This window comes from Lethenteron reissneri, chromosome 19 (genome assembly GCF_015708825.2).
Source record: "Lethenteron reissneri isolate LAM-NWPU_2019-01 chromosome 19, ASM1570882v1, whole genome shotgun sequence".
Classification (NCBI taxonomy): domain Eukaryota; kingdom Metazoa; phylum Chordata; class Hyperoartia; order Petromyzontiformes; family Petromyzontidae; genus Lethenteron; species Lethenteron reissneri.
The window spans coordinates 2,304,665-2,332,303 of NC_083797.1; the positions used below are offsets into that span (position 1 = coordinate 2,304,665).

The window sequence follows — 27,639 nt, forward strand, 5'->3', positions numbered from 1 at the left end:
CGCAATTTATCTTGTGTTTATTTCAGACATGCTCATCTTGGACATGGGTAGCAATCGGAGGCTCCGCCGTGGCGGCCGAAGCCCGCGACGTCCGTCCACCGCGCGACCTCCCCGAACGCTTTGGGCGCGCACCCAAACCCCACGGCACCCCCCCCCCCCCCCACACAAACCCTCGCGAGACAGCGGGGTGCAGAGCGACGCGTTACCAACCGACTGGACCACCCAAAAGGTACCCGGTCACGGGACCGTCACATCCTCCGCTACACGATCACTTAGTAAAGAGACGAGGAGTTAAAACTACACAGCAGTAATCACGAAGAACTAGACGCATATTATGCCACAAACACTACCGTTACTTTGGACTGCCGTCCGGGTGCACGCGGTGGGTCACGTGGCGCCACGCGGTGCTCGTGCAGACACCCCAGCCGCGTCCGTCAGATTAACACCAGCCCGGAGTTGAACTTTCAAAGCCCAGCCGGCGAGCTGTCTGGTGACTGCGATGGGATCCCACGAGCTCTCAGCAGGCGACACGACTTCTCTGGAAAACAACACCCCCCCACCCCCCCGCCCAACTTGCACATTGATGAGTTTTATATTTGGGGTCGGAGTGAACCTGGCAGCCAGGTGTCACCAGATGCCACGATTGCCAGAGCGTGGATCAGTGCGGGAAGCAGACGCGGTGGCGCGAAGGACCCACGCTCGCGTGACTCCCCATCACGCCGGCGAACGCTTGACCGGCCCGATGCGAGTTGGAGTATCGCTACATCACGCTCGTGGTGCCACCGTGCGGAGTGACTCGCGCTCTGCGGGCCCGGGGGCTGCCAAGTTTACTCCACTGGCTGATCGGCACGGCCCACGTGCACACTTTTGTTGACCAACATCAGGTTAAGGGAACTTCCCCGAAGAAGGGGGGGGGGGGTGTGGGTATCAAACTGAAGAGGGACGGGAACCGATTGCCAGGGGAACGTCTCATGTTCCACGGTGCCATGTGGTATCATAAGCACGAACGAAAATACCTGTTTCGGATATTCCTCCGCTCTTCTTCCAATAAAATAAATCGCGTTGAAAATTGAACCGCCAATAAAGAAAAAAGAAATGCGCGTATTCTTCTTGGACGTGAGATATTTTGAACGTCAAGGTCTGGGAGGGAGGAGGGCCGCGTGGGGTCGGAGAGAAATTTGGCAAAGTGGGGAAGCCGACCAGCACTGAGCGTTGCAGGCGTCCATGAAATTTGTAAGCTTGAAATCTGCCACCTTAAGTACGTTTAATCTGAGCCCTGCAGACTGTTCAACTTAGTTAGGACAAAAAACAACTATCTTCTAATTGTGCTGATAAAGCAGAGGGCTCATATCGTTAACTGGCGATTGGTAAACACCACAAGCGGATTTTGGTCTGACGGATCACAACATTATCATTCACTGAATTGGTGCGTAGGACCCCTGCAACTCATGTGGTCAGCTTCTCCCCGCCTGCCATTGCTTCATTACCACACAAAACACGAATATTGCTGTGGTAATCCTTGACAAGTGGTTTGTAATCGTGTGCCTAAGCTTTCAAAAGCCAACGTTTGGGTAATAAATAGTGTGTATGCATACACACTTACATACATACGCACACCCACGTACACACATATTACACTGGGGCTCAGACCTCCTGAACCTGAAGTTAATGTTCAGGTCTAGGTATGCCATCCAGTTCACTTGCCAGTGACACACACAGCAACAGACGCCTCCAGCGCCGTTCAAACCGTGGCACGACACTGCCGGTCGCCGCACGTGTGTTCTCTAGCTGTTACAATGACGACGCTAATGATTATTATGTTCGCATGGGCGGCACCACCGTTGCTGTAGGCGAGAAGCTTTAACGGGACTCTGCAATTGGTGGGGGGAATGAAGGATCAGGTGGGGGGAGGTTGGAGCCAGAGGGTGGCTCTGTAACAGAGTGATAAAATCGTACGCCCGACAAAATCACCGATCAGAGATTTGGTCATTGTGGATCGTTGACCGAGATCAATTGTGTCGAATCCGTTCGGTCCATCCGTAACAACAAAACAAACATCAAAAATACCGGGGGCTCATCGCAATTTGCGGATTCATCGATGCGTCGATTGATGGACGAAATCGATCGAGTCATGATGATTGGCAAACATCATCGGCAAGATCGGTGGTCCCGTAGCAGAGCCCTTTCATTGTTACCGCAGCGCAGCCGCAACGTTGGGAACTAAAACGGCGATCAGAATTGTCCGCGTGGAGGCGCTGTAGCCGAAGGGAAAAGGAAGATGTGGGGAGTGGAGTGGGGTGGGGGGGTTTCATCCCTGTCTTGGATGACAATCCTTGTCCTTTATTAACCCAGCCCCCTCTCACAGTGCGTTACAAATTAACCCAAGATAGATTTAATTTTAGCATTAAACGCACGTTCGATAATGAATTAATTTCTGTTAATTGGCTTCTACCCCATCGACAGGGATATTTTTTTGGAGATTGAGATGAAGTCTGTTTGATTCCCTCCCTAGTTTGCTACATCGGGGGGTGGGGGGCAGTCAATGCCCCCCTGCATCCACCCCTCCGCCCCCACTCCCCCCACCGTGGCGCCAGCCTATGCACGTTCGATATTGGAAGTGAGCACTAAGAAAATGAACACACGTTCACCACACAGCAACCAAATGCTACGGGGTTGCTTAAATGACACGTACCTATATGTCAACTGAGTTTATATACAAAAAAACATTAAAATATTGATGACAAGCTGTTACGTACTTTAATTGTAGATCCATTTTTTTTTTACTTTTTATAATTACTTTCTGTATGCTTCTAAAATAACTTTTGGTTAGCTGTTTCACTTCCACTTTCAAAAGAAAAGATAACTGCGTAACGTTGGCTCTGGTTTGCGGGGCAGTCAGAGGGGAGTGGTGGTGGGCAGTGGCGTTATACGCTGGGTGAAGTGCTACCCAGTGGGGAGGCCGTAGCTTGTTGGGGGGGGGTGTGAGTCGGGCTTGGGAAGGGCAGCAGGGCAGCGCTCACAGGGAAGGGGCAGTGGGGGGAGATGGAGTGGGTGACCTCAGCAACCCCTGCCCTCTTTGGGGGGCGGGGGGCTGGGCAGCAGGGTAAGGTTGTAGGACTTGCAGCAGGACAGAGGCTGGGCAGCTGGACTTGGCCCTTGCCCTGGCTCAACTTCCCCTCTCACCCGGACAGCTCTTCCTTCAGCTCCTTGTTCCTACGAACCTCCATGGCATGCCTCTCCTACGCAATACAAGCACACACACACACGCGCGCGCATGAAGCGAATTCATACACACATTCAACAATACGCGTGAACACAAATACGGCGACACGTGCGTGAATGCATAAACAAGTTCACACGCTTATGCGCACACAAGTGCGTGCACGTCCCTGTTAAGTCCTCCGTGGTGCACAAGGGAGTGGTGTGGCCAACACCACACTGTGGCCACCTTTCGTGTCCCCATTGCTGATGTTTACACACCGCACCATGTGGAGGACTCATTTAATGTTGAGTTGACCCCGAAAACGAAACCATGTTTTATTATACCAGGTAAGGCCCGCTGAACTATATAGCTCTTTTTCAGAAGCAACCTGGCCACAAATGATAGCTAAACAAAGTGGCTTATCACGTGGAAATATATAGCAGCTAATTACTCCAAACGAGCGTTGATTCTAAATGTGGAGGGAAAAACCGGGGAACCCGGCGAAAAATCCACGCGACCATGGGCAGAGAGAGACATGCAAACTCCAAATATACAGCAGGCGTCAGGGTCGGGATCCAACCCACGACTTCTTGTATACCAGGCAAGGTAGCTTAAATCTCTACAAAGGCAGAGTTTGACTTCTATATTTGGGGGGGGGGGGCAGGGTTCGCTCTGTCCTTCACATCAGGCATCGGGGGTGTATGCAATTAATTTCTATTAAATATTAATTGCAAACTACTGAAAATAAATTAATAAAGGTGCCCAGTTTGGGCGGGGGCGTTGCCTCTCTGTGCCCCAAACTTCACCCAACCTCGGAGACCCAGGACCGGTTGAGATATCACCACGCTCGCCACGACCAGGGGGGGGGGGGAAGGGGGGGCCCCCACCTTCTCGCGCAGACGCTCCATGAGCGCGGCCAGCAGGGCCTCGCGGTTCTCCTTGTTCATCTCCATCTTCTGCAGCAGCTTCTCCTCGGCCAGGCGGCTGAAGTTGTTGTTCTCCTCGAGCACCTTCTGCATGACCTCCCGCTCGTGCTCGCGCTTCTCGGCCAGCTGCCGCAGCACCAGCGCCTCCTGGGACTGAGAGGTCGGAGCGGCGGGGAGGGGGCAGGGGTCAGGAGACGTGTGGGGGGCAAGTGCCAGAGGTCATGGTCCCGAGTGCACGGCATGTCCGACGTTTCGTTCTAGGCGCTGGAAGTAACGGAGCACGTGGACCGTTACCTTTTGCCCCTCTTAACCGCACCGTTACCTTTTGCCCCTCTTAACCGCACCGTTACCTCCCTCCTCTCCAAGCCGCACCGTTACCTTTCGCCCCTTTTAACCTCACCGTTACCTTTTGCACCTCTTAACCGCACCGTTACCTTTTGCCCCTCTTAACCGCACCGTTACCTTTTGCCCCTCTTAACCGCACCGTTACCTTTTGCCCCTCTTAACCGCACCGTCACCTCCATCCTCTCCTCTCCGTTACCTTTCGCCTCTCCTCGGCTGCCTCCAGCTTCTTCTGGATCTCCCCCAGGGAGAGGTCGCGGCGCTTGGAGCCAGTCGGGGAGCGGTCCGGGGAGAGGTCGGACGACGGCGGCTTGAGGATCACCTCGAAGGCCTGGCCGGAGGCTCGCTTGTTCAGCTCCTTCACCTCCATGTCTGCGGCGCGACACCGTGACCACGGGCGCAGCACAGGGTGCAGCGACGTAGCACGACACGCACGCATGAACCACGTGCACTGGGTGAAGCCATAAGGTGAGCAGGGATGACCTGCAAAATTGGGACCTTAAAGGGTAGAACCTATTCTTATTTTTTCATACTTTGATACTGGCAAACGTCGTGATTTATTATTTTATTTCTATTATTACTTCTATTAATTTTATTCAAATTTTTTACCTACGTGACTTTACCGAAAAAGCCTAAGAGTATGAATCCTTGCAGTCACAAAAGCTTCAAATCTAAAACAAGGTCCCATTGAGTAGCTGTTCACCCCGAGCTATAACTGCTCTGATAGTGGCATTGCCTTTGTGCGCCTCTAGGCGTCCTCTGGTCTGACACTGGTGAGGCCAGGCCCTGAAGAAGGCTGTCTCTGGTGTAGATCAATTAGTTTCAAAGACAAGGGGCCGTCCATAAATGACGTCACATCAAAATGCGCAACTTTAAATAAATATAGACAACACGGTCTAACTGAATTAAATAGACTTTTTAATACATGTTTTCTCCTACAACATCAGAGTGCAGCGCCATATTAAATACGCACTACAATGACAATAGTTTAAAGCGATTTGAAGCATGTTTCATTTTTTTTGGGGGGGGAGGGGCAGAGCTTTGTGACGTCATATTTGAGGGGGGTCTGACTTTTTGTGACGCCGTGTGACGAAGGGGGGGGGGCGGTCAAAAATCGTCCAAAATCGCGTGACGTCATTTATGGACGGCCCCCAATGCCTCAAATATTATCAGAGTATTTTTGTTTGCATGCTCAACACAAGTAATGTGCGTGGTTAATGCGGACTTGATTCCTTGCAAAAGGTTTCCATTTGGTGTTCGAACATCTTAACACCTCCTGTTTTATTGCCAGAAAGGGTCAAACACTCTTATTTTCTCACATCATGTCCCGTGTTACTGCTTCGGCCTTCAAGTAAAACATAATTGCGATTCCGTCACAGCAGGTGGCAGTGTCGCGTCGGCTCACGGCATCACCTTGACCGCGACGGCGCCGTGAAGAAAGCCAAAGAAGAGGTCACACGGGAACGGGCCCCATTTTGTGATCTCAAAACGTTGAAAACGTTCCCGTGGCCACATTCACGACTGGCAGATGAGGCTGTCGTTTACTGTCAACATTGCGATACTTTAAACAAACAAAACAATGCACGTTCCCCACAATCAATGATCAGCCATGGCTTACATCCCTTTCGGCCTCGGCAAGGAAAGGTAATTTACCCTTTTTACCGGGTAAAATGGTAAAGGTAAAACTTAGGATAAAGGTAGCGCGAGGTATTACCCGGTAAATACCTTGTTTACCGCTCGCTAAAAGCTCCATGGCGCAGTCTGTGGCCTCCATTTAAAATTGGAATCATCGAGAGTATTCTATATGATTAAAGCGCTCTACCTAGCATTTACCTGTTACAAACCTTTTAAATGTGTAGTAGTACCCCAGTAATTACCCTGTAATCGGGTAATCTGTATGGGGTAAAGGTAAAATGTAGGGTAAAGGTAGACTCGTTGCTTTTGACCTTATACCTTTTAACTTACCTTGCTAAAGGGTAAAAGGTGAGGGTAGAGTGATTGTATTGTGGCAAGGTAAAAGTAGGCTTGTTTTTACCTTTACAGTAGCCTTGATAATAAGCAGTACTGCGCCTGTCTTTTTCTTGACTTGTCCAAAGCTTTTGATACAGTAGACCACAACATCCTGCTTAGTAAAATAAGTTGCCTCGGTTTTTCCGAAAACACAGTAAAATGGTTGAAAAATTACCTCTTTTCTCGCACCCAAACTGTATTCACAGATGGTTGGAGGTCAAACAGTGTTAAGATAACAAAAGGGGTTCCACAGGGTTCCATTCTCGGCCCCCTCTTGTTCTCTCTTTATGTAAATGACTTGGGCACTGAACTGGATTATTCCAGGGTAAATCTTTTTGCAGATGACACGGTACTAATTACTGCTGGCCGCTCTCCGGATGACGTGATTGCTAAGCTCCAGAGTGATTTCAACAAACTACAACATCAGCTAGTTGCTCTTAAACTAGTCCTAAATCCTGCCAAAACCAAGGTGCTATGCTTCTCACCAGGACTAAAGCGGGAAGTTATTTTTCCCCAATTACATACCTTAAATAATGATCAAATAGAGCAAGTCAAGATCTATAAGTATCTTGGGGTCATCCTGGATTCAAAACTGAATTTTGAAGATCACATTGATTATATTGGGAAAAAGACAAAAATTAAAATTGATTTTCTATATCGACACAAGCACTGCTTCCCTCCTATGTTCCGTTTGGAATTGATTAAAGCTACCGTACTGCCTCTACTTGACTACTGTGACATTGTGTATAAATCAGCCCCAAGTACTGTACTGAAGAAGCTTGACTCAATGTATCACTCGGCCTTAAGATTTGCATTGAACTGCCCATATAGGACTCACCACTGTGATCTCTACATTGGGTCAAACTTAACATCTCTGAATGTTCGACGGCTTGTGCACCAGATCTTATTTATTCATGATGTACTTGCAAAAAAATCTGCAGATTACCTGCTGGATCTCGTCTCTGTTTCAAAGAACAAATTTGACCTAAGGTCTACACTCATTTACCAGCTTAATATTCCCTATTGCCGTACATATACTGGAGGAAGGGCCTTTGCTATTGATGCCCCCAGGGTCTGGAATGCTGTTGCAAATAAATTGAAACTTGAGTCACTACCTATGAGATCTTCACTCAAAACTGCTTTAGAGGAGTTGTACACCCCTAGCTGCCAGTGCTATTCAGTGACCTAAAATAAAATGTTTCGCTCCGGATGATCGCTACAAAGTATGACCTGTGTTTTGATTTAGTGTGCTGATCTTAAAGGTGCATTGAAAAATTACAATACTCCGATTGATGCTCCTGCTGTTGTGGAGTGACTCATGCAGCCAGCTATGGCTGCAGGGTTTTGGTAGTACATGTTGTTTATGCCATTTATTGTGAAAATTCCGTCAGTTCCTATGATTGCTTTTTCATTGCCTTCATGGCTTTATTTTGGTGATTTCGAAAAGTGTATTGGTTTAGCCATGTTTGTGTTGTTGTAGTACAGAGTTAGACTGATGGCCTTAATCTAAGTTGTCTTGTGGTTGTTGTTGTTGTTTGACTTGCATCCCACTGGCATTTTTGCACACAGCGTTGGTGTACGGTGTTTTTTCTGCAATATGTTTGCTGTCTTTTCTTGGATTTTCTGTTTGCACTTAGTCACATATTCACTTTAAGATGTTTTTTTTGTTCATGTTTTTGTTTTTTGTTTGTTGCGGTTGCACCCGATTCAAGAGCTGAATGGCTCACAGGGCTATACCTAATAAATGAACTTGAACTTGAACCTTACCTTGCTGAGGCCTACATCTCTGACGGTTTGGCTAGGAGAGTTGACATGTCTTACATATCTGTCAACCCATACGGTTTACCCAGTATTCTTGCACAGGGAAATTTCGTTTTCGGGTCCATACTGCGTACAGCCATTTCAACACGGGCAAAAAAATGTGTCGGCGTTTCTCCCTTGTGATGGGACTTTGTAGGATGAACGTTGAGATTTATAAGGGCACGGGGTGATCAATAATGTCTGAATTGGGTCTGTAATAAGGTAGGGCAATGATAAGGGGGTTGAGAGGTACGAGTTTATCCACTGCTGGATGAAAACCTCCCCACGCCGTCACCATCCCTCACGCTCCGGTGTTGCGACCATCCATCTCATCCCTCCCCCATCAACTAATCTCATCGCTCCATCTCTACGGTGGTCAACCCCTGGCTGGACGCGTTCTCTCCTTCAGCTGCCATTCAATCGCCAGTCGGTGTCCGTCCATCACCGTCCTCTCTTGTGATGCGTCCTACCCAAGCCTGCTTACTTTTTCTTAACTGTCTATATGGTGTATTTGACATGTGTATGTTTTACGATGTTAAAGTTTTGCGAGTAAAAAAATATATGTATTCTTGTGTTGTAAAAGTCATGATTTTGTTTCTGAATCCCTCTTACAAAAATGCGATTTTGCTGTCTTGAACTTATTTAAACACAAATACCTTTAAAAAAAGAGACTTAGTTCCAATACCAGAGGTGTTAATGATTCACCTCCATGGCTCTACAACAACATTCCATCTAACTCTTGCTCGTGAGCTGATCTCTGTTCCATCTCCAAGGTGGCCGCCGTCCTCTTGGTTACTATCCATCTCTCGGCTTCCATTCCACTGTTAGCCTTGGCCATCAACTCACATCCCTTCTATTCCTGCCCAAACCCACTTTTAACAGTCGTTGTGATATCTTCATCTGTTCCTCTACGCATCTCTAAGTTGAATATCAATCGTGCACCTCTCCTCGCTTCTTTATGCAATTATTATTTTATTTCGCGTAAAAAGGTGTATCACACGAGGTGTGTGCAGTGTGCAAGTTGCATCTCGCAAGACAGTGTATTGGTTTAGCCATGTTTGTTTGTTGTAGTACAGAGTTAGACTGATGGCCTTAGTCTAAGTTGTCTTGTGGTTGTTGTTGTTGTTTGACTTGCATCCCACTGAGATTTTTGCACACAGCGTTGGTGTACGGTGTTTTTTCTGCAATATTTTTGCTGTCTTTTCTTGGATTTTCTGTTTGCACTTAGTCACATATTCACTTTAAGATGTTTTTTGTCATTGTTTTTTGTTTGTTGCGGTTGTACCCGATTCAAGAGCTGAATGGCTCACAGGGCTATACCAAATAAATGAACTTGAACTTGAAGACGCGGTGTGCGAGTGACACGGTGTGCGAGTGACACCCACCTGCGTATTGGTAGATGGAGTTCTTGTGTGGCTCCGAGTAGAAGCACGAGCAAAGGAGGGACAGCATGGAGAGCTCCTTCATCTTCTCCTTGTACGCTGAGGGCAGCACAGCGGCAGTGCGGGACGGTGAGTGCCAGGGGACACGCGAGATGGTCCAAGTTCAAATACAATTCATTGAGTCAATTTACTGCGTTTCCAACTCACTTTTTACATCAGTGCCAGTTATTCCGACGAAAGCTATTGGTAATATTGATCGGGGGATGAAAATGCACACGTCCTTCCAAATAAATCGTATACTGGCCATACTCATACGTTGTTTATCATTTACCAAATAAATGCCTTTCTCACACGGTAATGAAGTTTTAAGTCGATGGAAGCTACACGTGACAGATTTATAACGACGCGACTTTTAAAGAAAAGCACTGACCGCAGCACAATGCAAATAGTTGCCAGTAAACTTGTTTTTAAAATGCATTAAAAAGGTCGTAAATATACCGTGTTCGAATTTTTAAGTGGTGGAAAAAATATTTGTGCGCTGTACTATGAATCTGGCAACCTGAGTCTGATTCCCAGCCATAGCTTAGATCAATAACAAGTAACATATCTATGGGACCCTGTTTTTTCGGTATCAAAATTATGAAAAATAATTATGGGCTTTGCCTTTCCCAGTGAATGCAGACTGGATGCCTTGTAACAACTCTCTATTTGCTGTTTGAACATCTTAACGCCTATATTGTTGCCGGAAAGGGTAAAAAAAGCCTTTTTTTTCTTGACAAGTGATATGTTAACTAATTAATCCTGCGTTCCCCCCCCTCCACCTTCACCAACCAACTCTGACCAGTGTGTCCAGTGAAGAAACACGTGACTTTACCGAAAGACCCAAAGGAGATGAAGATTATTACGTAAGTTATTTCTCCTGCGTGGTTGGCAGGAGAGAGGGCCAATGCAGCAAAATCAATTGTCGTACTGTACTGCACTTATATTCTCCCGCATTCATGCTCCCCGCCTTCACCAAACGATCAAATAACCTCCACGACCCACACGATCCTCATCCAGCAGTGGATTGACAAAAGGGCTGGACATGTTCGAACACGGACCCCAAAGCACCTCACCACCATCATTAACAATTCGAGTACTAGAATTGTAAATGTTGTGGGTTTGCTCTCCAACACGCCGGTGTGCTGAACTAGTAAGGAAGTTGCATGTTTTGTTTACGTGACAACCCTTACTAATTGGCTGTGTCGAGTAGTGTTGGGTTTAACGATAAATGTATCTTTACGCGATCTAACAAAAAAAATCTGAATTATTGGTCTTGAAAGCCTGCCTGTTAAACTCACTATCATTAACACTGCCATATAAAAACAATAAATGGCATTGAGCCAAGCATACTGGCGTCTACGTTCTGCAGCCACTTAAGTTAACTTCAATTATGTATGCAGCGGGGTGAGGATATCTGTGCCTCGGGTTGCACCGTCGCCCATCAGGAAAATCTGCCATCGTCATTGCTCACGTGCCAAATATTGCCCTTCAAAAGTTCGGCTCAAACAAATGCCCCCAAGAGCAGCAGGAAATCATCAGGCTCCCCCAAACACATTGCTGCGGAGGGAGCTGGTAGGAACGTTGGGTTGCTAGGTCAATGGCCAGGGTCAACGGCGGCGTGGTGTATTCCGCAAACATGCCCGACTGTGAGGGCGGGCACAAGCCGGCGTGAGTAGGTTAAACGTTGAGTTATATAAGGGCACCACGGGGTGACCAGCCCCTCCCCACCCAGCCCCACCCCTCTCACCCCCCACCCAGCCCCACCCTCCCCACCCAGCCCCTCCCCACCCTCCCCACCCAGCCCCTCCCCTCCCCACCCAGCCCCTCCCCTCCCCACCCAGCCCCTCCCCACCCTCCCCTCCCCACCCAGCCCCTCTCTGCACGACGGACGGACGGACACAAGAATCCCCTGTGGGCTGGTGTAACCAGGAGGTTCCAACCAGTAACACTAGAGGCACTGTAATGCGATGGTGGAACACCTCCACGCGTTGCGACTTAGTGGGAGGTCACTCAGTCTCACTCATTCTTCTCTGGCAGATGCGGACTGATACCTCATGCACAAATGGACATTTCAAAAATCTCATGTGTGCAGTTGTGGTCACCCAGAAGAGACTATGGAACATATAACGAACGCAGCAATACACTCCGCGCTACTCCTGCCGCAGTTATCTGGCTCAACCACAATGTCAAATTATAGTTGTTGCTCTACGTCATCAGCCATACAAAGGAAAATGTGTTTTTTTTATCTAAAGCCCTCATAGTCGAGAACACCCCGCCGACAACATGGCCCTGTTCAAGTTACGGATGAGTCGGTGGGATAATGTGACCAGTTGGACGGGACCTCCTACGAGAGATGCTGAAGATCACAAAAAATGGGAAAACATCCGTCATGGGTATCCACTTTTAAGGATCACACAAGATGTATATGACTGACTGCCCCTCCTTTAAAAAAAGGTCTCCATTGTTTCTGCACATCGTCTTGAGATGCTGTTGTATTTAGATGCGATCTAAATCTCCACATCGTTTTGTATTGAAGATAAGGCCTACATTGATATGAGCGGTCACGATTGTTGTTTTCATGCTCAGTGATTGTTACTGGATTCCTATCTACAGTAGAATTGCTTTGGTAGAACAGCTTTTGCTATAGCCTTGACTATTATACTTTGTGTAGAAACCCAGTAACAATAGCTAAAGCCACATAAATCTAGATTTGTTTGAGTAACATTGTTTTCTAAATGTAATTGCCTCGTTTAAACAGGCAAAATGGAATTGTTTACAATGCATTTTGCACTGTTATGTGATTCAATAGAATCCATCACGTGCAGCTTATTTTCATTTAAAGATTGTTGACCGACTTGCAAAGGGCCCTGGAAGGGGCGCTGTATAAATCCAAAAATAGAATAGAAAGGGATTTAAATTACAAAATCAACATGTTTATCCAATTGGCTAATCGGATAACAGTTGGAAAGCACACATTCAGCACATGTGTATTCATCCTATCGATTATGAGCTATGTTTTTATACATAAAAGTAACCGCACTTATTCTAACGAAATAGCCAATTGGAAAGCGAACGTGTTTCTCCTGTCTCACTGCTTGAGAGAAGCTCAAATCTCCACGCCCATCCCAGCAAGGTCATGGTCAAGATCGAGATGCCATCATGGCCAATTCTGTTGATGCCACCACATCGCTTCCTTCCTTCTGCTGGACAGAAAGCCTTCCATCGCGTCGTTGCTGCAAACCCGACACCCAACCTCCATCGCGCCCGCACTCCCTCCCCCCTGCTGTGAACGGATCAGCATGCGCACAATCACTCTGACATGCCCGCCAGCCGTGGCAGCGATGGGCATGAGCAACCCAAGCAAAAGCTTTGAACTCCCAGGTAGCTCAAGGAAATCCACAGATTCTTGACAAAAGGGGTGCATGCAATGTCATCTCAAATGCAGATCCTAATAACCACGCAAATGTATTAATATACAAGGCAAATTGATATCTCTCATCTCCTGCTTGTCCGCATTTACCTTCCTCTCACCTTACTACATCTGTTTTTTTGTCGAAATTTATCTCTATATCTTGTCTGAATCTCTACCATCTCGCTAGGATTGTATACATTGAAATGGGGGGGGGGGGGCTCAGAGGGCAACCCTGAGACCCCCCCCCCCACCCCAGAGTCAATGTCGACACTGGCTGGAGGGAGGCGTCAAAGGATGATGATGATGATGGAGAAGCGCACGTCAGGGGAACAATGCCTGGCAACGCCAGGGCTGCCTGCACGTGGAGCAGAACCAGGGGTAGTGAAGCCACGGGAGATGTCAAGCGTGGGAGGGAAGGGGGTCGGGTGGGGGGGGGATTGTGAAGGGCACGTGGCAGATCCGGCGGGATTCCTCGCACTATCATCCGCGGCACCGTTGCCTGCCGCGGTCAGATACACGCTGTGGCTTTGACTCAAGTCTTTATCGCGAGGTGGACACACTGGGCGCCCGCACAGTGGTGGTGTGTGGATTTTGTTGGTTTGTTCTCCGCTCTTTGTTGAAACTAAATGGCTGTTTATACGATAACGCTGCTGCTGCCCGTGGCCTTTTGAAGCTGCGTTTATGATAGCGTTTTTTGGTTCAAGTGGGTAATTCACATTTTATATGTCATGTTGAATAATGCGTACAAATGGTACATTGATGATACGTGGGTTTTTTAAAACAATAATTAAATGTATTCAATAACGTCTCACTGTGCACTAGTTTTAGGTGGCTCCTAGTTTTAGATGTATGTTCCATTTCCAACATCAGAAGGAAATCTCCACGTACAAGGGGATAACGATAAAACATTTTTTACTGACAATTATTCAAAAACTCATTTTCTAAAACGCCACTTCCTGGACCACCTCGCATCACAAATCTGCGTTATCGACCAACCCCTCCTACCTTGAAAGTGCTGGATCAAAGAAAGATGTGCACCACGACACTCAGAAAATATGTTTAAAGATTGTGCAAATGTAAATATCTTCAATTTGTTTAAGGCTTACATTTTGTGGAGTTCCGACCTGTGCTGGATGCGCAAAGGAACAGGTGTGACGATCTAAATGGCTTTTGTTATTCCTCCGTAATTAATACATTTAATTTTCACCGCCTGAAAGCCTTATAGTGGCCATGGGTACCAATAATTCACATTACGATGACGCTGATGGCCTTGATGATTTCCATCAAGTCCGCACTACTCTACGCCAATGCCCCCCAATGACTTGTGGCTGCCGTCTGATGGAGCAGATTTACTGAAGCCAGTGTCTGACGGCGATGGAGGACAAGTGCTCCACGGGACAGCGAGGTGTCTGCCCGTTTCTTCACGCCCGTGCAGTCACGTGGGCCCCTTTCACGTCACGCGGGTCCCTGCCCTCAGCTCGTTTGTCATGCCTCGCCGTGGAAACATAAATGGATTATTGGATCCAGGGTTGGGATTCTGACCCCCCTCCCCCCCTCCCACCACCACCACCACTCAGCTCAGATGGTTTTCCCGGTATCACATGACTATCCGGCCACTGGATTCCATTTAAACCGCAGGGGAATACGCCATTGCATTAAAAATGCATACGCTCGTGAGAAGACCTCTGCATCAGCCAACTCTGCCTTGCACTTTAGAATCTAGTGTTTATATTGTTCATTATTTTAAGGAAGCCAACATTCCATCATCTAATCTTGATTTGAAGCTTTCGTGACTGCAGGAATCCATACTCTTTGGTTCTTTCGGTAAAGTCACGTAGGTAGAAAAGAAAATAAATCACGACGTTTCGGGCGCAGCACAAGCGTCCGTCATCAGATGGGAGAGCATGGTCTGCTGCTGATGCATTACCGAAAGAACCAAAGAATATGGATTCCATCATCTGTACATAGCACCGTGTAATGTGTTTGTGATCAGGGTGGACTACATTCTGTGTATTGTCTTCCGCGCCAAAATGAGATCATATCTATGATCCTCAGAATCTATTTGAAGATCAGTTTCGCTGTTTTGAAGATCTTTACAATGGTCTTGTTCCAGCCTAAATCTCTCTGGCTAATCTCTACTACCCTATTCATACATTGTACTCTGCTCGAGTAACCAATGTCTCCTGGTGAAACGCAGAGTGGACCTCAAACCTGTGGGAGGTAACTTCTGCTCTGGTGCAATTTCTGAACTGGATTTTCTCCTCTTACTCATCCACTCTCTCTCTCTTTAAATTCACACCTAATCCATTATTTTTTGCCTCTCCAATAATAATAATATCCGCCCCGGTTCGCCCACCTCCATAATCGCCACCTCCTCGCCTATCTCCCGATCATCACCCCTTCGCCTATCTTGCAATTAGAAAATTATCTTGACCAACATTTTCAGTTTCACATTTCGTGTGCCTGGGAACGTCAAATCTGTTATTTTAGAACGTAAGTAACGCACACTGAGGCTCGTGAGCCAAGGGCACCATTCAAAACAAAAGCAAGCGAGTAAATAGATTGCGCCCCTCACTTTGGATATCATTTAGACACACGATTGCAATTAGACACTTTGTATTCTGCAAATTGTATTGAATTTCATTGTATTGCTGACTTTTGAGGCCACGAAGCCAGGTGCCTCTCATCAGCATGCGTTGGCCTAAAAAAATAACGATGTCTCGTCCACACAGTTTGATGTCTGCTGTGGTTTTGGTGACAGTTTCGTTGACATGCGGTGTTCATTCAGCCCCTGACACAATTCAGAGCAATCACATTGCAGAGTTGATCTGATCTGATATGAGGCCACCCAGAGACAAAATGGCTTTGACGCATCGACTGATAATACTCGACTGTATATAGAGTAATACTATTGTACATTGCTTCAAACTTGCGGTAATGATAATACAAATGTTAGTAAGGCCAATCAGAGGCTGTCAGATACAAAATACCTGCTGAAAAGGTACAGTTGTAATACTATTTATAAATGTTTGTTTACAGATGTGTTAAACAGGATTTTTTTAAATATCTACAATGCGGTAATTCACATTTTCTTGAGATGCAGCTATTTTTAGATTCTATGCAAACCCAAATTGTAATTCCCAGCCATCATATATCCTAGCGCATCTCTGCGAGACAGATGCTGTATACTGGATATTATTTGTAGAAATTACATGTTGGCAGTCACCATACTTACGTTCAAAGCTTGCTATATTTAAGGTAAATCTTGCTGTGATGATGATGACGAGAGGCTGGAATATGGCTTCTCCTGCTTTGACATTTCAGTGCCAAGATGGCTGCGCGTGTCTCCCATACCAAGGCCACCAGTCCATGGTAACTGTAACGCCGCTCACCTCCGGGAATGCGTTTCCGCAGATCTCCTACCCCAATTAGGCAAGTGTGGATGGCCCGCTGTTTTGTATACAACCTTGTTTTAACGAACAACGCCGTAGCCGAGGACAGAAGCGGTAGCCCTCAGAGACTGTGTTTGGATCGCTGCAGTGTATCATCGGATCCTGTCACAAATGCATTTATCACAGGAGCTTCAACAGGCTCATTTGAAACCAAGGTGCTCGTATTCGTGCGAACCTCCCTTCTTCGCCGATGATAGCGGACATGCGCTCTACGAGGAAAGATAAAGCAATTCACCTGCACACAAAACTCGGCATGCATCGGAAGGGGTATGAACAGCCGAAAATATCTTAATGCTGCGATGACGAAGATATCTTTAATCAATGACATTATGCATACCAAGACGAGATTACGCGAGGGATGAGAGGCGTGCATGGGCGTTTAAGTAAAATCTGAAATGTGCGATATTAATACATCAAGATAATGGCAACCTTGGCCTGGCAGATATTTGGATTTATTGACAATAAGGGGCCCATGCGACACGTTGCACAAAATGGGGTCAGGTGGAGGCAGGGTGTGAGGGAATCGTTTTGTTTTTACTTTTCATTTCAGAGATTTGCAGGGTTGTTTATTTTTTTACGAAAAACGCTCCTTCAGCTGACAAACAAATGAATCCAATATCGTCTCCGCACACATGGACAGGAGGCTCGGGGCCAGCAGAAGCCACAGTTATGAGTAGCCACACATCACGACAGCTGCTCTAAGTGAGAGGGGGGCTGGAGGGGGTCCAATATGTACGTTGAACTTCTTTCGCGCCATACGTAGCCAACCGTTCGAATAGGAGGTGCGGGGGTGGGGGGGACAAGAAACTAAACACGAAACACGGTTCTAAAGAAATGCGTTTTCAATATGGATTTAATATATATCCTCTACTGCAGTTTCATACCTATCTTAAGTCCACAATGGGGCATCAATTAACGTAGCGTTATGACGAGGAACTTTACGACTTTTATTGGCAAAAAAAATGCTTTAATGTGGGGGTTTCCTAGTCCCTTTTCCCGTATTTCCAAAGGTTTAGGAACCCCTTGTAGCATTGTTTTACTGGTCCTTGTTTTGTTTACTAGAATGCAGTAGAAATAGCAGGATTTTCACGTAAATTTTCCGTCAAAAGCCAGCAAAGCACCATCTGTGTCGTGACCATCACTTACAGACACGAGGGCATATTCTTTACATCAACCGTTGACCCAAACAATAAGATTACACCACGTGCATTAACGTAACGAGGCTGCATTTAGGCGATCGCACTATCGTGGTGCCGCTAATTTGATTGAGACCATGTTTCGTCTCGCTCCTTAGTGCATTGCACACGAGCCTTGCATGCTGATTTTTCCAGTGAATGCATCCCGGGTGAATTGAGGGCCCTGAATTCCATTAAGAGCAAATCAGTGGGTGAGCTCTTCCTGTCGATAGACATTTGTTTGATGTGGGGTGGGGTTGGGTGGAGAGATGGCGGAGAGAAGGGTATGGAGTGGGCTTAGGTGGCAAGAGAGTGGAGAAGTTTCTGTAACTGGGCAGGGTGCTTATGCCCAGCTCTGGTTTGGCAGCGGAGGTCGAACTCCGAATCAGTCGAGCGATATTATCTTTTAATCGGCTGCCTAAGGCCGTGTGGAAGCTACCTGGCCTCTGGGTTTTCTTGGCCACAGTTATGCCCTCCCTTCTGTATCCTTACGACATGTCGAACCTTTAAAATGAACATCTGTTCGGGTTTGAAACATTCAGGCAGAGAATGGCCCACAGAAGTGAATATCACCTAGCTACCTCTGAGATCATTTAAGGTCAACTCTGGTCCACAGGGGAGCGATAACACCCAGTGAGTGATGATTGATGCAAGAAAAGTAGATATTTTTTTTTACAGTTGAAATGTAGCTAAAATACAGTGCGAGAACCAAATTTTTCACTGTGAATGTTTTTTGTACAGTTATTGGTGACTTAGGCTGAGGCCATCAGCTCGCTACAATCGAGAACCCGTTTAATGGACGCTCAATGCCACAAATCTCAGCAGTGTGAGCTAAGTGCTGTGATCCCTGAGCCCCTGGCTGCTCAACGTGTAAGGGGTTTCTATGGGTGCGTGGGCGGCCGCTTAAGCCTCTTGCCGTTTAGTGGAATTGTCGCACACCCTGGGTGGATAAACTGTAAAACAAAACCTCTGGTAATAAGACCATAGATATCAACAATCGGCAGACGTGGCATAAATTTCACAATGCATTAAACAGATCATGAGCAAGAAAACTTAATTGTGTCTATTAGTATGAAGTCATTTTTGTATGCATTACAAACACCATTTTATTAACTTATACACAGGCTGTTATTGTTGATGTCATGGCACATTTTTGCTCCATGTAGGTAAAGTGACCTTTCATGCAATGCTGTTGCAAAGCATTTATGAATTGTAGGTGTATAATGAATAGCCCTTTAGATGCCTTTTTCATACTCAAGGTTGCAATTTAATTTTATATTTATTTAATGTGGTGCATTGCAGTGACTCGACAGCCTACAGCGTGTCACGTAAAATAATGACATTCAAGGTACGTTACATGAATTTAAAGCAATCACTCCCGTGCATGTAATTGGAAGTGTGTATCATTAACATAATAGTCGATTTTGTATGGATGTATGTTGAACTTCTTAGGCACCGTACTTAGCCAACCGTGCTAATCGGAGCTGCGGAGATACATCGTTAGATCGCAAATACATAGGTCTGCTTTGTCTCAAAAACCTCTATCTATTGTCGAGCATTGCTCAAGAGAAATAGCACGCATCAATACAACACTACCAGCACAATATTGTTTACTGAACCCCCGTGGGCAGCTATACAAGACGGCATTTTAGAAAGGCCCTGATTCTGCAAACGCTGCATTTCTCCACCTTGCCTCTCATTTCTGCTCCTCTGTCCGCAATGTCCAGGCGCTGCGTAAGGGGCTCACGGGCGGTTGGGGTTCAGGTGCCAAGTTACAAAGAGGGGTGGGGGGGGGGATTAGAGAAAAGAGTGCCCAATTCATTCCTTGCACCAGGGTCCCATACCAATCATGCTAGCCCACGGACTGTAAGGGCATGGTGCTATTTATGCAGCGGCTGGGCTGTGTGCACTGGAGGTTGAGTATTGACGCCGGAGACGACAGTGCAGTCTCATGAAGGAGTGGCGTGTCAGCGCGCACGGCTAGCTGTGCTCTTCAAGACAGCGGGCAGCATTGATGTTTGCCAAGGGCAAGAGTCAGGCCAGGGTGTCACCGTGTGTAAGTCACCGGAGCTGTCTGCGTTTACCCGGTCAATGACCGGCATGCAAAGATGCTTCTTTTTCAGAAGAAGCTTGGAAGCCGCAATTTCTTCCTTCCACCATTCCTCACAGCAAACATATCTCACAGCAGACAGATCTCACTGCAGACAGATCTCACAGCAGACAGATCTCCCCGTTTCCATTACTGACTGTCAGCAATTGTGAGAAGTCCTCAACTCTGTTCGTTCTTTGACCTAATATTTTTTAAAATGTAAGTTTGATTCTGAATTTATTTTTGTTCTATTTTTACAATTCACCGCGATGTTAAAAAAAGGATTGAATTCATCTGAATGCAGACAATTCATAGAATTTCAGGGGGGTGAATTGTTTTCAAGCATTTATTCTTACAGCCCTTTGTCAATCTACTGCTGGATGAAGGCCTTACTCATGAAGTTTCAGTTTTGGGGACTCAAATTATTATTCTTAAAAGTGTCATTAATGGTGACTATTTTTTCCATTAATTGCCATGAATGTTGATTCTTTGCTCAGCCGTAGTCATCCTTACATTGTTCTTGGTAACCACTTGCTATTTCTCTGTAAAATTTCTATACTCGAGCATATTGGCACAAGATACAGGAAAGTCGAAACAAATTACGAAATGTGCAGTGGCTGCCTACGGGCAATCTGCCCATGGACCGTGATGATGATGACGATTCATTTAAAGGCCGTTTAGAAACAAAACAAATGAATGCACACTTAAACTGCTTCCTTCTTCGTAATTGAAATTTCGGTTTGATTTCAAATGTAACATCAGTTGTCTTGTCTTGCAGAGGCGCTGTAATACGAAACGGGCCACGGCTAAACGAGAGTGACCATGCAGAATGTTAATTGGCAAGCTCCCCGCAGTTCCAGCAGATCACTCAAATTGACCGTTTCTTCCGCTACACAATCCAATATTAACCACATGTGGAGACTACGTCTGACCTTCATAATGCCTGACTCCAGGGATCTGCAGAATTAAAAACATTTTCATGGGAAACAAAACGAAAAAAATATATAGTGGGAATGACATTTCATTTCTCTCTTCAGAAATACATCTGAATTCAAAGACTTATTTTGTGTCTGCTCATTTTGCTATCGCAGGTTTGCAAAAAAATAATCAGATAACGAGACTGATGTGCATAGCAGCAACGTGTTTTCTTAAACGTTTAAACCAGCGATGTAGTTGCCAAGTGTGCAGGCAGTGCAACTGCACTGGGGGCCACGGACCTGAGGTGCTCAGGTGCCTCATTACATCAACTGCACAAGGGTCCATGCCAGCAAAGCTTTGAATTAATATAGAAACTTTCAAAAACCAGAATGGGGATATGTGTCAAAAGCACAACATATATATGTCCCGAGGACAGCTATTGAAGGCAGACAGATTCAAAGTTGTGAAATGGATGAAAACAGATTGGAGTGGTTTTGAAAAACTGAATTTGATTATGAAAAGCAATATCCCAATGTGCCTAAAGACGAATTTTTTTAGTTTTTATATATATATATAAAGAGCATTTTACTTGCCATCACAAATGGATAAGGAATATGGACACTGACAAAATGGAATAAAAGCAAGAGTACACAAAAGAGCTTTTGGAGATCCATGTTTGGAATTACACGGAGAGATGGAGAGAAGAACTTACGAATCAAGAAAAACATTTCCTATGAAGGCAGCCACATTGACCGTTCGGAACACTAAATTGAGTTAGGCACATTATCGCAAGAAGGAAAGGTGGCTGATGGTCGAGACTGGTGATGGAATTGCAGCCGAAGCAGGGCACGTGCCACAGAGTATAGGACCACCGAGGAATTGGAGTGATGAGATGACCTTGTGTGCAGCAGCGAGATAGATTGTGGCATTGGGGGATTGTGAGAGATGTGAACGTCATGGGGAGACCTTCATCCAGCAGTGGAGAGGTAATAATCGTAATGAAATCAGGTTCTGACTGGTTTTATTAAATGCTTATCTAAGAATGATTGGGATAACATGCAGTTTTTACTGGTGTTGTCGATATTTAATTTCGTTTATTTATTTTAGTTTTGATTCATCTTCACATTAATTTGATAAACTGTCACCACTTAGGCCACTCTTTCATTCACAAATTCATTATCTCGGTCTCATTTGTATTGCTACCTCGTAATTGTATGTCTCGTTGGTACAGCCTTGTTCGCCGTATTTACCTAAATTTAACAATATAATTTGCATATTACTTCCCACGAATCATTCACCATTACTTCTCACATGCATGATGATTTAATTCATGTGTATTGTGAGCATATTGTGGGGGGGGGGGGGAGGATAGTGATCAGGGCACTGTGCTATGAATCCAGTGACCCACATTTGATTCCTGGCCATGGCTAGCATCAAAGGCAATTGCAAACTGAATCGGTCCTGCGCACTCCCCCCCCCCCCCCCCCCCCCCACCTGGAACTTCACGAAAACCGTGTTGACCACCGTGATGAAGCGTGATCAAACAACCACCTTGATCGACACAGCCAATTAAAACCATCGTCCATTACTATTTCAGTTAGTCTTTCAGTAAATGGCTGCCATTCTGATTTTGAATGCTCAGAGCGTGGGCCTGGATTGTGAGCGGTTACCGCATTTCTTCTGCTTGTTCGGCATTACCCGATTACAGAATGCATTTATGAGCATTCATTGTGATTATAATGAGTTCATTGTTGAGACGCAACAAGGAGCTGGTAATCTTTGGATGCAGAACAGCTCTAAATGTGTTGATGTATCCCATTTAAGCAGCCGACCAGAGAGACCCAATACATTCTGTAGTGAGCATTAACGTCAAAGCCTCACAGAATTCGATATTGTATGGGAAAACAATCTCTGTGAAAAACTGCAATGCACACACTAGATAAAACAATAAATATGCCAACCTTGATTGAAAGCCAGGCTGGCACTAATGGCCCAGATTGGGGTATTGAGCCAATACCTTGGAGGTTGCCGGTTGCAGCCTCGAACAGATGACAAAGTGAAATATGGCCACAGTTGACCCGACCTCCTCCCAAGGTGAGCTTGCCCTCAATAGCAATGCCATTGATTGCCCCAACAACTGTTACTAAAGACCGTGCAAGCAAAAAAAAAACGAACTGCTTAACACGCTTTGGTTTTATGGATCCATTCTACCGCGCTCAGATTCGTGAGCCCAGCCGTGGTGCGAGTGCTGTGGAACTGTAAACTTGTGCAGATCACGTTGTGTCTGGAAAGGCAGAGGGCTTCTGCTCTTATTGATTTGGGGCTCACTAGCAATTCTACTAAAGCTCCAAATACGGTGTGCAGTGTTTGAAAAAAAAATTTATATATAAAAAAGGGAGAAATCATGTTGAAAGCAAAATATTAATTGATGTGATATAAAAACGATTTCAATACAAAACACTATTTGGTGGTTACTGCATTGGCAGTGGTGCACATTCACAAAAACCAAACATTCAACACGTTTATCAATAGTACTGCCTATGCGAAGCAGAAAGGCCATTGCTCAAAACGTCACCGATGATATATAGTTCCTTTCAAGGCAGTGTTACTGATGAAGATGCTGAGTCTTTTGTTATTATTTAAAAGTACAGTGGCATTTTGAGGCACATATGAGGTTTCCGATCGAAATGTCACGTGTCATGTTTAACAGAAACCCCTAAAACAAGAGATACAGGGGAAAAAAGTGTTTAAAGCTAATTTTTAAGTGAATGTGACATTAATAGCACAATGCAATTGCGAGTGGCATTTTCAGACAAATATATGAGGTTTCCACTCCATGAAAAATGTATCCTGAGCATGGCAATTGAACAGCTTTGATTGCAAAATTGAAGCATCTGCAATCGTGCATGTGCCTTCGGTTACAACTGTTCCCCTTAGGGTCTCACCTGGTGCATGTCGGAGGTGGGCCCAGGCGTGGGTCACGTTTCCTGAGAGAGAAAGTGCAAGTGAGGGAGCCTTATTATTCAAACTCACAGACACCAATCAATGGATAAGTCAGTTGTCTCTTTGGAACAGAAACCTGGCTCTGATTTAATCACGGGAGTGGAGATATTATGGTGGTACCTCCCCCTCTCCCATGTCTCTGTGGATTCGCTCAATTTGATGTCTGCAACAGATGTGGCCTGCCACGTCTACAGGCCAGAGTCGGCCGAGCCGTAAAGGGAAAATACAAGCAGACGTGGTGCACTGCTGGTGACAATGCTCCCGGTGAAAATGATTAGGCACGTAGCAATGCCTCGATTAATGAACTCTTACATCTATGATACATGAGCAGAATTGCAAAATTAAGAATCGTGTATTTACAATTGAGTACATGCAATGTATATGGTAATGTTATGTTTAAGCAAATAGGGTGAACAAGGCTGCATAAACGATACAAACAGAAACAAAAAACGAGAAAAGATTATTTGGTAAAAATTTGACAAATGAATCGGATATTTTAATGAATCGTGATATTTAATTATAACAATCACCGCAATGCTGCGTGGCAACTGTGAGCTAGTACATCATTACATTCCCACAATTTAAGCTGACCATGTGCGTGAATTGCAGACACATCACCTACTGTTAAACAAACTGAGCTATGCCCACTGCATGACATCAAATTGATACGCTACGAACAATGTGTGACAATGTGTGACCAGACAGCAGTAATGAGTTAGTTGAACCCTTCAGGAAGAATCCCTTTGTTTTTATCCATGTCACACATCCTCTCAGCAATTCCAACCACACCCACGACGCATCCAGACAGGAGGGTCTGCACCCAGACCAGGAGTGAACATTTTAAGGTTGTGAGAAAATAAATATTCCAGCCCTAATAATTTCTCTAACGTTATGTTTTTTTCTTTCTATAGGTCTGCCTGCTGTTGAACAGCAATGCCTGTATACGTGTAACATGGATGCCTAATTGTCGTCTGCTTCATAATGGCTGCTGATATTGCATCAGCTGATCAGGGATAGATTTGGCAATAACAATGGGATGTGATGTTGCCAGTATCTGGTTTACAGCACAGACTAGGTAATCGCAAACAGCATCATATTGAGCTGTGTCCGAGAATGTGGTTTGAATGTAATCTTAATGTTTTTAACGTATATTTGCTTACATTTTACATTGTATAACGAGTCTAAGAATTGGCACGATTTGGGGGTTAAGATTAGGTTCAAGATTATTTTACTGGCAATTTGGTTCGTTTAGAACCTCTAGTTTATGGCTTTATGCGAACCAATTACATATATCATATATGACGTGAAATAATTGATTCGCACATACACAATTTAATGCATGTAACTTGAAAATAAGATGTTCATGAAATATGAAATGCATTGCTACATTCTTTGTAAACAGTGTGGTTATCTGTAGAATATATATATCAGATACATGCATATAACTGCTCATTTGTGGAGTCTAGAGAATACTAAATATGTATTACTATTGTACTGTGCTGGATAATGTGTAATTTTTAAAGATATTGATGCTATTGCAGCACCTATTCTTCTGATGGATACTCTGCAATTTATTCTGCAGATAAACGAAAGAGGGCCAAGCTAGAGACCTTGCGAGAGACCCCGCCTTATCATGTCGGCCCCGGGTGTTCTTCTAGCGCATTCACAGCCATGCTCATTCACAAGCACGGCTAACACCCTCGCAAATGCACAGCTACACATGCTCACAATTCCAATGCCTAAATTAAGCACGTGCACTTAATTAGCAACACACTAATGAAAATACGTGAAACATTTTTTCCAACACATTACTGTATGACCCAAACAATAATATCGGAGCTACACATAGCTTTCATATATGATTTAAGATACCCGTATTTTGTATCGTCATTTGCATACCATTCCCACGTAGATATATTACACTAAGCCACGCAAATTAGAATATTGAAACCAATCTTTGGTGAGGAAGACATAATTTATGCAGCATGTGTCCCTCACAAATAAAATTTATCTCAGTCTGGCAAATTCAATCGCCTATATTTTTCAGGCACCATCTGGCCTATAAATATAGCAACCGTGCTGCTGCTTCATCGTGATACAATAAAACCACCCCAAATGAAACCTGTAGCGTCGAGTGAGGCAATAGGGATTTCTGAGATAATTTCCCCCAAACCCCGTGGCCTATGTAGCCAACAGGAAATGACCCCTGCGGCTGGCGAGGCTCAGATTATGTCGCTGGTCGTGGCACAACGAATCGCAGGACAAAAAAATCTCTCGAGGGTGTGGCCGTGTTAGAGATTGCAGGATGATTTTGAGGACAGGTGGAATTTTTTGCTGCAAAATGCCACTCCCAGGCTTCATTGGACGGTGTTGTTAAAAACGTAAGGACTTTCAAATAGCTTATACGACACTGGACATGGTTACAATATTGCACAAATTAAAGAATGGACCTCGATGGGTTCTAACATATTTGTCATTGCAAAACGGTTACCGAACCTGAATGGGTGTCTGCGATCACCACAACATCGTCAATCCATAACGTTTTCCTTTCCACATGCAAAACGAATGACTTCATATACATGAGCTATATCCCTCAGGAGAAAGCATCACATGATGGAGTAAAGCAGTGTGGCAAATATTTATTCCCATTTTTTTCAGACATCGTTATTAAAACCACAAGACAATCTGTGGCGAATATATGGCCCGAGTCGCATTGTCGCTGTCTCAGTAATGCATTGCATTTACTCAAAATACGTAGCACAGGGGGAAAACACAACGGTCCTTGGACAGACAGAGAAGCGTGCAAGCAAACAGGCGGGAAGGCAGGGCGGAAGGAATGCAACCATGCAGGGAAGATGATTGTCAGGCAGGTAGGCAGGGAGACAGGTAGAGAAACAAATGGGGAGGTAGGCAAGGATAATTGTAGGCAGAGAGGTGGACAGGAAGGAAAAAAGGAAGGCACGCAGAGAGGCAGGCATGCAACAAGGCAGGATGGAGGTAGCCAGGCAGGCAGGCATGTAACAAGGCAGGGATGGAGGTAGGCAGGGAGGCAGGCATATAGGCAGGCAGGCTAGGAGGCAGCAGACTCTGCAGATCTGGTCTCCGCTTACCCGTTGCAGTTTTGTTCATTTTGTCGGATGCTTGGGTGAGGCGGGAACTGGCAGGGAGAAGACGAGGTGGTAGCAGGGCTGGAGCTGATTGACACAGCGTTCGCACTGCAGTCCCGCACGAGGTGCGCAAGAGTGGAGCTGCAGCACGCCCGACCGACAGAGAGGAGGGAAAGAGAGAGAGAGAGATGAGTTGGGGGTGGAGTGGTGTGTGTGTTAGCGAGAGAGAGAGAGAGAGTGAGGGAGGGCGCACCTTATAGTTGTAATGATGGGAGGGAATGGAGTGAATATTAAGGAGCGCACGCCCCGCAGGCAATATTCCACCAATTCCATTGCGCTACGTGCGCTTCACCCGCCCTGATAGATTTATTTTTTCCACTGTAAAATATGGGCGGAAAATGTATACCAGACATGGGTTGCACTGTCGAATGGTGTGTTTTAATGAAGATATCCCCCCCCCCCCTACGTCTGTCGCATTTTGAAACATTCCGAAGATCACTTTAGGATGAATAAAATACACAAGGCACCGGCTTGTGAGCAAAGCCTTGTGATATTATTATCATCGTGTATTTTTTTATTCACATTACCAGCATTGTCACAGTTAGAGCCATTTACAGTACATACAAACAATTATTACGAGCGTATAAATCACACGTATAGACAACATGAACGTGTATATCATACGCAGGGGCGTTGGCGTGTGTGTGATATCAGGACACTTTTCGTGGCAGTCGCCAAGAACTCGGATTGAGTGGTGCAATACAATCCAGCACCGTGTG

General features: G+C 45.5%; 1 protein-coding gene across 1 annotated transcript; it reads right to left on the reverse strand.

The window, feature by feature from the left end:
* Window positions 1–27,098, reverse strand: LOC133344154 (stathmin-2-like). Its single transcript, XM_061554155.1, has 6 exons — window positions 26,864–27,098; window positions 23,696–23,737; window positions 9,666–9,761; window positions 4,670–4,842; window positions 4,090–4,281; window positions 1–3,239 (listed from the first exon to the last, which is right to left on the reverse strand). Exons 1-6 carry the CDS (start codon window positions 26,880–26,882, stop codon window positions 3,180–3,182), a joined length of 582 nt encoding a protein of 193 aa, XP_061410139.1. The 5' UTR covers window positions 26,883–27,098; the 3' UTR covers window positions 1–3,179.
* Between the last annotated feature and the right edge of the window lie 541 nt (window positions 27,099–27,639).

Coding starts and splice junctions, on each gene's coding strand:
- LOC133344154 (XM_061554155.1), bottom strand. Junction 9,762..23,695: donor CCACCTCCGACATGCACCAG/GTGAGACCCTAA, acceptor TGCTGCCCTCAG/CGTACAAGGAGAAGATGAAG. Junction 4,843..9,665: donor CTCCATCTACCAATACGCAG/GTGGGTGTCACT, acceptor GTCGCGCCGCAG/ACATGGAGGTGAAGGAGCTG.